Source organism: Limulus polyphemus, unplaced genomic scaffold (assembly GCF_000517525.1).
Source record: "Limulus polyphemus unplaced genomic scaffold, Limulus_polyphemus-2.1.2 Scaffold4420, whole genome shotgun sequence".
Lineage (NCBI taxonomy): Eukaryota > Metazoa > Arthropoda > Merostomata > Xiphosura > Limulidae > Limulus > Limulus polyphemus.
In genome coordinates, this window is record NW_013670030.1 from 31,213 (window position 1) to 42,674 (window position 11,462).

At 34.6% G+C, this 11,462-nt stretch overlaps 1 protein-coding gene and 1 long non-coding RNA gene across 2 annotated transcripts in view; both read left to right on the forward strand.

The window, feature by feature from the left end:
• Window positions 1–11,456, forward strand: part of LOC106471119 (protein disulfide-isomerase TMX3-like) — a 27,721-nt gene extending 16,265 nt beyond the window's left edge. The window contains exons 9-13 of the mRNA XM_013931708.2: window positions 767–820; window positions 1,473–1,671; window positions 7,235–7,303; window positions 7,703–7,838; window positions 8,231–11,456. Coding sequence (XP_013787162.1) covers window positions 767–820; window positions 1,473–1,671; window positions 7,235–7,303; window positions 7,703–7,838; window positions 8,231–8,256 — 484 coding nt within the window. The 3' untranslated portion in view covers window positions 8,257–11,456. The remainder of the gene's footprint in view (window positions 1–766; window positions 821–1,472; window positions 1,672–7,234; window positions 7,304–7,702; window positions 7,839–8,230) is intronic.
• LOC111088777 lies at window positions 1,991–5,582 on the forward strand. Its single transcript, XR_002613198.1, has 2 exons — window positions 1,991–2,733; window positions 2,877–5,582. It is a non-coding gene; the product is annotated as an uncharacterized LOC111088777 (long non-coding RNA).
• Window positions 11,457–11,462: the final 6 nt, after the last annotated feature.

The window sequence follows — 11,462 nt, forward strand, 5'->3', positions numbered from 1 at the left end:
AAAACAAACAATTGTCTTGAGGAGTTATTTACAAGACAAAGTTTTTCAATACTTATGCTTTCTACATATAATGAAGTATTATGTTTCAGTGTTACGTACATGAATAACTGGCCAACATTTACAATATTTCACACCACATATAAATAAAGTGAGTTGATGACTCTTCATTTCAATTTAATACATCTGTTTTTAGTTTATAAATTTTATTATTTCACATAATTTGTGGATATTTAAAGCTGTAATATTATGAGGTGGAGCTAAAACTGTTGTTTCATCTTGCAAATTGTGTTGTATTATTTGTGCATTTTCTACTACAGCTTAATTTTCTATTTTATTGTTTCTTATGAACCCTTTATGTTAGTTTGACTAATATAAATACTATTACTTTCACTTTTTATTTTATAAATCCCAGTCTTGTATTTTATCTTTAGTATTCCCCAATATTTCCTTTATCTTATTCATAAGTTTAAATATGGGATAAAAGTGTTGTTGTTTCTTAAAACCATTAAATAATTGACTTGTTAGTCCTGGAATATATGAGGTAAACTTACAGTTTCTGTTTTAGTTGTTTCAGAAACAGATTTTAACTTAGTATTTTTAACTAATCCACATAGAGCTGAAATGTGTAAAGCGTTTTTCAGTGGAAGCTGTTGATGGCTTTAATAAATTGTGTAAATATGAAACATTGTATTTTAATTATTTATTTGATTTTGAAAATTACACAAGTGCCAGTTATTCATACTGATTTTTTTAATTTTATATTCAGATTCAAAGACCTTGTTGAAGCCATTGCAGTTAGTAATAGGGATCTGTATCATCAGTAAGTGATATTTCTACTAAAAAAAAAGGTTTAATAATTTCTGTTTGCAAAAAAGTTTTGTTTTATTAGAAAAAAATTATTCCAGTAGAAAAACTGTGTGTTTGTGTATATACAATGAATTTCTCTCATTTTGTTAATTTCATTTTGTACTTGCAGTGTTTCACAGACATGCTTGTATATTATATTATAACAAAACTCGGGATGATTTAGAAATATTTTTTTGAAAAAGAATGGTAAATATTTTTATAACACTAAACTTAAAGATAACAGTTTTGTTATATGTGGAGATTTTATATTGATCTCTGTAAGCTTCATTTAGTTGTTAAGGCTGCCTCTTGTACTTTAACAAATATACTTGAAATCTTTCATACTTATCTCATTAAGTCTGAGAACAACTCACAATCTCAGTAGTTAAAGAACTGTTATTAGAAATAAACGACCTTATAACACCAAATTGTTGATTTTATTTAACTAAACACTTAATGTTTTGCTTTACAGTTTCTTCAGAAGCGTTCACTAATGGTCATTTATTTCAAGTGTTAATATGTCTTCTATACACCAATATGCACTACAGAAATTAAATATGAAAGAATGGTTGAGGAAACAACCAACCAAGACAGAAGGAAAATTTCTTTGATATTTTTCATTCCAGACATTTCATTTTTGGATGGCTTGGCCAGACGGACCTAGCTAATTCAGTTGCAATGAAAGTCCTACCTATTCCTAGTCTTATTGTTGTGGACTCCACTACGTATGAGTATTATCTACCATCTGCTTCAGAAGAAGAAAAGATTCCATCTCCTCAAACCATCATAGCTCTTCTAGACCAGATTCTAAATAAATCAGCAACCGTTTGTAGTATTTCTATTTATCACTTTCAGAAGTTGTGTTTTATTTTGTTTAATTTCAATACAGAAAAAAGAAACATGAAGATGAGTTGTTTTTTTTCCCCATCTTCTTTGGCATGTTATTTTAATTTTTAATAACATCAGGAAGATCTGTTTTGTCCTCAGATTCGTTTGAATTTTAATACTTGTACTTTATATCAGATTTTAAATGTCATTTTTTTATTAATTATAGTTGATGCAAGTGCTGAAGATTTTATCATGTGGGTGATTTATTTTACACAAGCTTGGTGGGATCTTTTACCTTAACTAAGTACAAAGTATATTTACTATTACTAAAAATATTATATGCTGAATAAAAGTTTCCTCATTTATTATGTCCTCACTTAGATGGTGAGATACTAATAGAAATTGTTTCATAGCTTTTTATTGTTTGGAAATATAAAAAAACCTGAAAGGACCAGGTGTTAAGTTATACACATATAAACACAAGTGAGGTGATGAAATCAACAGTTTTCTGAAATGGTACCTTCCCTCCTCTCACAAGATTAGCTTTTCCTGTTTTGTGCTGCCCTCTATATGCAATTTGTTTTCAAAATGTATGCCGCAAGCCTTCCACATCCCTCTTTTTAAATCCAAAGTTCCAACTTGACTCTCACGCAAATCATCATGTGTCAACTTGCCACCAATAGGAGAGCACTACTATCATGTGATGCATGTGACTTCCTCTATGCACCACTACTGAACTATCACTTCTCATTTAGCAATGCTCGAGTGCAGATGTCTTTCTTTAGACCACTTATTACCCTAGAAGTGGTTTAACCTTATTTAATTTAGTTCTACTTCATTTAATTTCATTTCACTTTCATTTGAGAGCATTTGATTTACCCGTGTTTGGCATATATTTTTGGCTGGTTTAGTATCTAGCCTGAATTCTGAAGTCACTGTTACTGCTTCGGGTGCATATAACTCATCTTTTACTGCACTTTTGGCCACAGGCGCGGGCAAACCATAGGGGGATTTCTCGGCCTTTGTTTGTGGGGAGATGGAGCATTATATGGAACACACGTTATCTCCTTCGATGACGAGGAACCCACTTTGAGACTAATAATGGCTGGAGACGGCTTAAATGGGTAATGAAGAAAAACTTTAATATAAGTTTAACATGACAGCAAATGTACAACGTTTCGACAAGGTTTTGTCATCATCAGGTTATCTCCTGTTTGTGCCCTTCTTCTTCCTGTACTTTTTGAGCCTTTTACAGGCTCAGGCTGACAAAATTTTTATCCTCCCCCCCCCCCCCCCCAAACCTGGAGTTTGCTGTACCTTCCTACACCTTCTTGAGGATTCTGTTCATCCCTCATTGACTTTCTCGGAGATTATATCCCTAGTATGTGATGTTTTATCTCTTGCCATAGTTATTTTGACCCACGTCCTTCTTTATTGCTTGTTTCTACCTCTCGACCTTTTCCTCCATTCCTTTATGTTCTGGTTTTGCCACCCAGTTTGATGATGGCATTGGTATGCCTAGTCCCCTGCGGGCTTCAGATCGGGCTCCCAAATTCTGGACCACCAGTTGTGGGTTTAGTTTTACCTGTTTGAGGGGACGGCTCCCAATTTTTCTGTTCATCCTACCTATGCCCTGCTTTCCCACCTTAGACTTCCTCTGACACTCTTTGTAATATCTCGCCTTAATTCTCTTCCTGTCAGAGGCTTTATCACAGGAACCCTATGGGGATTTCTGAGGACATCCTCTCCCTCTTCCCTTCCACTATAGGCCGTGTTTTGTCATTGGCTCTGGCCCTACACACGTGGTTCACTTCTCTTTAGGACTTTTTGGGTTGCGACTCTATCTTTTTGCATTATTATATTGCACACATGGTTTCCTTCTGGGGTTCTCATTCCTGCTTCTTTATCCCATGGCAAACTTCCTCTTCCTGTGATCTTTCCCCCATTACCCTGACCAATTGGATTTATCTTTGGATCCAGTGAGCTTATTCCTCCTTGTCACCCTCCCAACGGGATCTCTTTCACATGTCTTCTCATCAAATCCAACGGCTTACCTTCTCTCTTGCTTCTCATTTTTGTCAGCCATTGGAGGACACATTCATCTCCTACTACTTGCAACACATCACAATTTCTGCTTCCTTGGGGTATTTGCCTGCCACCTGTGGCTAATCTACAGACTTGGTGTGGCTTTGACACAAGGTAGGTCCTTATTTATGCTTTCTTTTCTTTCAGGGGCCCTTGCTTCAACTTGTCTGGCCAGGGATTCTTTTTGAACACTGAATGGGTTCCACATAGATGGTTATAACCATTCTCAGATATATTTCTACTTAAACAAATAAAAGCACAAATGTGCACTGTATGCCATGTTGATTCATGCACTTTGTCCATGGCTTTGTATGTTCACCCTTGAGATGGGGTGTTTCACATGATCACTAGAATGTGAATAACCTTGTGATGTTTGCTTCATAAAAATTACTGTCCTGGACCATAAAGCAGAAGGGGAACACTGCCCATCCCTACCATGCCTGTACTGAATAAGTCAGTATGATCAGCTTTTAAAAATATGGTTTTGTGATCACCCATTGCACTGTCTCAGGTGTAGCAGTCCGTCTGAACTCTCCAATGCACTTCTTTCCCCCTTTCTTCCAGTGGAGTCCTTACCACATACCAGATCTAAGTCACTGAGGTTGTTGACCATGGAGGCAACCTGCTGAATGGGTTCAACAAAGATGTCTATAACCATTAAATTCAGAGTAGTGCGGTGGTGTTCAGCTGGTGTAGAAGGAGTTACAAAATTCTCCAGATGAGTGACACATGCCTGTAGTGAGATGCGTAAATACAGCTCACCCCTCCAATTGGGTGCCCTTCTCCTAACCTTGCGTGGATGTTGGTTCCCAACAAGTGAGGTTTTGGAGATCGAGTGAACCAATTACATAAGTCCTCACACAGGTTTCTGGTCATCCATCTCCCCCCCCCCCTCTCAACTCTGGCTTCTGTGTTGTGGGTCACAAGAAGTCTACGTGGCTTTTTTCTACTTCTGTTCTAGGCATTCCCTCATTTTCAGAATGATGAGGATGTTACAGACCTGTGGATATTTTGGACTAGTTTCACGGTCGCGGGGGTTGATTGCATGCTATTGACTTCCCCAGGATACCGCATGACACATTTCTGGGTCCCTAACTCAGTGCTCATCCTGTGACGTTTCCTGGAGTCAATATTATATGTATATTCATGACTCTAGGGCTTGAGGTGTAGATGGTATGATCCTCATCCTTGTGTGGATGTCAGTACCCAGCGAGTAAGGTTTTGGATGTAGTTGACTTACCGTGCACGGTCCAACGTGCCCTAGCCACTCTACACCATGGGACACATTCTCCATTACCAATTTTCATTACATGGCATTGAGTTTTGTCTGTTTCTCTGATTAGGATCACATAACTGACCTATCCTCTCCCAAGCAGATATACTCCCTTCATATTCCACCATGTTTTGATCCCACCTGTTCATGATGAAGAGATACCTGGTTCAGAAGTGGTGTGGTGCCCCTTCTCAGATCATATGATCTGTTTCTCTCATCTCAAGTGGTGTCCTTTGGATGTTTTTGGGGGATATGCCTGTTCTGCCCTCCGTTCCCTCCTCCTTTTCAATGTGGGATTCAAGCTAAATACGAAAATGTATTTCCAATTGATACTTCCCACCCTTCCTCCTCACAATCTTCTGGTGCTTGTGTCTTCTGCCAAATTTCGAAGTGATAGTTTGGTAGTGGTGCATAGAGGAAGTGACATGCGTCACATGATAGTAATGCTCTAGTATTGGTAAAGAGTTGACGCACGATGATTTGCATGAGGGAAATGTTGGAACTTTGGATTCCAACAGAGGGATGTGGAAGGCTTGTGGCATGCATTTTGGAGAAAGTTCACATGTAGAAGGCAGCACAAAATGGGAAAAGCTAATCTTGTGAGCAGAGGGAAGTACCTATTGGTAATACATTTTCGTATAAGAAAATTATAACTTTCAGACATGTACAGCACAGTTTTATTTTTACTGCAGAATTTCACATTCCTGCCCTATCTCTTATAGGTAAACAGTATGTTAAGTACAGTTAAATCAGTAAGGAATGTTCTCTGTAGAGACAGTGTGGACTATACTTCTTGTGCCAGTGGGGAATATTTTCATTTCGAGAAAGGGATGACTGTATTTCTGGTGCCAGTGAGTAATGGTCTCTGTCGAGACAGTAATGGCTATACTTCTTGGGCTAGTGGGGAACATTTTCTGTAAAGTAGTGCTTCCCAAAATTTGTGCCATAGAAGGGTCTCAGGTGTGCTGTTATTAACTAATTTCTATTTAGTAGAAAAGTTTGGAACATGAAGAGTGTGCCATGAGCTAAAAAAGTTTGGGATGCACTGCTGTAGAAAAGGAGATGGTTATACTTATGGTACCAGTGAAGAATGTTCTCCTTAGAAAATGTGCTGGCTGTACTTATGGTACCAGTGAGGAATGTTCTCCTTAGAGAAAGTGTTGGTTGTACTTATGGTATCAGTGAGGAATGTTCTTCTTAGAGAATGTGCTGGCTGTACTTATGGTACCAGTGAGGAATGTTCACCTTAGAGAAAGTAGTGGCTGTACTTATGGTACCAGTGAGGAATGTTCTCCTTAGAGAAAGTGGTGGCTGTACTTATGGTACCAGTGTGGAATGTTCTCCTTAGAGTAAATGTTGGCTGTACTTATGGTACCAGTGTGGAATGTTTTCCTTAGAGAAAGTGTTGGCAATACTTATGGTACCAGTGAGGAATGTTCATTGTAGAACAGTAATGGGTGTACTTCTGGTGCCACTGTAGAGACAGTGATGATTGTACTTCTGATGCCATTGGGGAATGTTCTGTGTAAAGACAGTAATGACTGTACTAATGGGACCAATTGAGAGTGTTCTGTAGAGACATTAATGTTTTATTTATGGTATCAGTCGGGACTGTTCTCTGTAGAAACAATAGTGGCTTTACTCCTGGTACTATTAAGGAATAGTGTCAGTAGAGACAATAATGTGTTAGTAGGTAATGGTGCATGTAGAGATGGTAATGGCTATATTTCTGGTACCACTGGAGGCTGTATTAATTCCAAGGAACGGGGATTGTTCTCTGTAGAAACAATAGTGGCTTTACTCCTGGTACTATTAAGGAATAGTGTCAGTAGAAACAATAATGTGTTAGTAGGTAATGGTGCATGTAGAGATGGTAATGGCTATATTTCTGGTACCACTGGAGGCTGTATTAATTCCAAGGAACAGGAATTGTTCCTTCTGAAACTAATGGAACTTGTACTTTTTGTTTTTCTTACCCTTCCTTTATACTTTATGCAGTCTTTATTTTCAGAAATTATAGAATTTAAACACAGTATATATAATCAGTTTTGTTTAGAGTTAGATCATTTTTATATACAGTTTTTTTATTGTACAGTTTGTTATTAGTGAGCCGCTAGTTTCAGAATATTTTAAGAAAGCTTTAATATTGGAGTATTGTAGTGGATAGTACTCATTTACCCTTTTTTATTGTCACTTTCTCAGGCTTATGGTGGAAACACTTTGCTTCACAGATTGAAGCGTGCTGCATTTGAAGCAAGTACTTCACTTTCAGTGAGTTAGGAATTTACTTTTATAATCAGTCTATTTCTGTCATCTTTTTATTTGATACATCAATACTTATTTGTAGTATAATTATAAGTCAAAATGTCATTATTTCTCATTAGATGCTTGTAAAATTTATCTTATGAATTGATGTTATTTATTATTGTATTTTCACAAACAATGACGTATGATTTTGATACCATGTTTTACTGAAATCGTAAAAAAGTTCAGTCAACCCCAGTAAGAAGCATTACTATTATTCCATCTATAAAAATTATTAAATGTTATAATGTTGATTTATTTATTAAGTATAGATTGTACACTGTATTTAATTTAAGCTTTGTGTTTGTGTGAGATTTAACGTATCCACGGTTTCGACATTGTTAAAGTTGTCCGTTTTCTATACAGGCAATGTGGAAAGGCAATCCCGTGTTAACAACTGTACTTTTTGGGTTGCCCTTGGGGTTTCTCAGTATAATTATCTACACGTCCTGTTGCAGTGACATCTTAGAAATGTCTGAAGAAGAAGAAGACATTGAAGAGTGTAAGTTAAAATTGGTCTCATTTTTTAGTGGGAGAAAAATGGATTGTATTAAATATGTTATGAAAATTCTAATTGTATCTTGCATTAACTATGTATACTAATTATTAACAGCAATGTTCACTTTTAAAAATACATATTAAAATTGGACCTAATATAATGGTGAATTAAATTACTCCTAACCAAAACTGGCTATGAGATTAACATCATTTTACAAGCTTATACATTTCCAAATTTTACGTTTTACATTTTTATTATGCTTATACCACTTTCTGTGAATTTATAAATTCAAAATTTGAAATGTTTGTAAAAAAACAATTTCAGCATAATTTTGTGGAAAAAGATCAGGGTTAAAATATGGTGATTTTAACCAGTTTTTATTTTGTGTTTAACAGCTCAAAGACACCACAAAAAAGACTAGCAGTCAACCAACTTCCCACTCAGGGTGAAAAGTTATGAACATGAACAGTATTTTGTCATTTATGTTAACAAAACTGAAATGAGATGATAGGAATAATAGAGCTTTATGATATGTATGATAAGCATTTTTTTGTTATTCAGACAAATGCTTTTTTAGATATCTTTACCTGTTCTAATTTTGTAAAAGAAATTCCTTACAGTAATTTTATGCTAATAACTTCTAGCCAAATTATTCTGATTCTTAGACTTACCTTTTGGAAAATACTTCAAGTAGAAACTTCACTTCAGTCAGTTCTTTCAGATAGTTAAAATTCATCATTTCTTTGATTACGTTTAACCATAATTTTACATCATCTAGTGTTTTGTGAAAAATTTTTATTGTGAACATCTTTGTTTTATCAGACTGGGTATAACTTGTGTATTTTCATAATGTTTCAATGGTTTTTCAAGATATATCTGATTTTATTGTCAACTGATTGAGGATATGTAATGGTTTTCACTAGACCCAGCAGAATATATCTGATTTTATTGTCAGTTGATTGTGACTACTTGAAAGTTTTCATCAGATCTAGCAGGACATATTTCAATCTATTGTCAGTTGATTGTGGATATTTAAAAGTTTTCATCAGATCTAGCAGGATATAACAGAGTTTATTGTCAATTGATTGTGGGTATTCAAAAGTTTTCAATAGATCTAGCAGGATATGTCTGAGTTTATTGTCAGTTGATTGTAAGTATTCAAACGTTTTCATCAGATCTAGCAGGATATATCTGAGTTTATTGTCAGTTGATTGTGGGTATTCAAAAGTTTTCATCAGATCTAGCAAGATATATCTGAGTTTATTGTCAGTTGATTGTGGGTATTCAAAAGTTTTCATCAGATCTGGCAGGACATATCTCAATCTATTGTCAGTTGATTGTGGATATTTAAAAGTTTTCATCAAATCTAGCAGGATATATCTCAATCTATTGTCAGTTGATTGTGGATATTTAAAAGTTTTCATCAAATCTAGCAGGATATATCTGAGTTTATTGTCAGTTGATTCTGGATATTTAAAAGTTTTCATCAGATCTAGCAGGATATATCTGAGTTTATTGTCAGTTGATTGTGGATACTTAAAAGTTTTCATCAGATCTAGCAGGATATATCTGAGTTTATTGTCAGTTGATTGTGGGTATTCCAAAGGTTTCCTCAGATCTAGCAGGATATATCTGAGTTTATTGTCAGTTGATTGTGGTAATTTAAAGGATTTCACCAGGTCTAGCAAGTTATATGTGGTTTTATTGTCAACTTATTGTGGGTTTTTAAAGAATTTTACCAAATCTAGCAAGATGTCTGATGTATTCTTAACAGACCAAAAACATGTCAAACTATTCTACCTAATACAGAATAAGGATTCAATCTTGTTTAAGAACATAATTTAATGTGTATTCTGTAAATCAGCTGGTAACACGTTTTAAAGTGATAACTTAATGCTATAGTTTCTTCCATATATCAGCAGTTCACAACTAAAAAGTGTATATTAATTTTGGTGTGTTAATGTCTGCTGTAGTCATGTTCTTAATTAGCAAAGTGATAACTTAATGCTATAGTTTCTTCCATATATTGGCAGTTCACAACTAAAAAGTGTATATTTATCTAGTTGTGTTAATGTCTGCTGTAGTCATGTTCTTAATTAGCAGGGGCTCAGACTTTCATAAATACAGTGTTTAAATTATGAAGTATACAACAAAACACAATATCTGCTGGGAAACCTTTAGTATGTTTTTCACAGTTTTGAATTTCATCCACTCTAACTGATGGAAAATAAATTGTTGGGTGTATGTATTAAGTATCCATAAAAATGGTGAACGTTTTTCACAAAAAATAGTAGAAATACCGATGTTTGTACTTAAATGTGATTTTATTTTCTGTAGTACAATAATTCTTTCTGTAGTTAAAAACAATTGATCCGTATGTGGGAATTCTTTTGTATTTTTAAATCAGTTTGGAAACATTTTTGTAGTTTTTATCTTATTTTCGGTATTAAAATATTTATTTCTTTTAAAAACAATATACTTTTAATAGTTAATTCTTAATTTAAACAATTTCATAAATTATTAAGTGGGATGTTCTTATGACATTGCTAATAATATCTTCATATTAATATTTAGAAATATTACTTGGCAAGACTCAAGACTTCCTTATATTTATACCAATATGTGTAGATCGTTTATTTGTGTGTTGTACAAATATTGAGTTTTATGTACTTTTGTATTATGTTCATGTATTGAATCCAGAGTTGTCTGTGTATTGGTGGTCAGAGCCTGTATTCTAATGTGGGTTTCAACTGTAACTTTCAATTATATATGTATATATGTGAGTGAGAACTGTACATTACTAGGAAGCTTAGCTTTCATTGAAGCATTGATGCTAAATATAAAACATTATATAGCTTATATCTCCAACTTTCCAAAAAAAAACAGCCAAGGACCTGACCCCTGGTGTCCTCATAGCTATTTACAGTCACGTTAATGGTTGGTGTTTCACACCAATAAATCATGGTGTAATTAAAAAGGTGTTGGTATAAAAATATTTTCCTGTTATGATCTAAGCAAACTTTCCAGCTTGCGTAATGGTAATGTTTGATGATTGTTTCCTGTGACTTCCAAAAGCAAGTCATGAAGACTAGTAACAAACTAAAGATCAATTTTTACAGATTTTCTTGTGCATTACCGGGTAACTGTTAAACACTTTATCTTTCATACTTTGGCAGGTTTTCTTTAGCATCAGAAAATAATATGTTCTGAATGTTTGAGCTTAAGTTAGTGTCATATTATGTACAAAAGTTGACCCCTCACATCTGAAAAATATCTCTAGTGTTATTGAGCCAATGGAAACAAAATATATTAATCCAGCAGATGTAAAAATATATATAGATTAGTTAGAAAATTTATGTAGCCAGGCATTCGCACGTACGTCCATGTGTAACATTGAAATTTCAAGGTACAAATTTTCTTTGATATGAAATCTTAACCTTACTGTTGTTTTTTTTTCCCCAAGTAACATTTAGAAAACAAATTGTCTGATCAGAATGTAAATTTTTACAATATTTTACACTGTCAATATGGTTAATTCTTAAAAGAATATATATGCCAAGAGAAGGTTATGATAATGTGCCATTTCAGGCTTAAGTTTCAATACTTTATGGATTAGTTCCATACCTG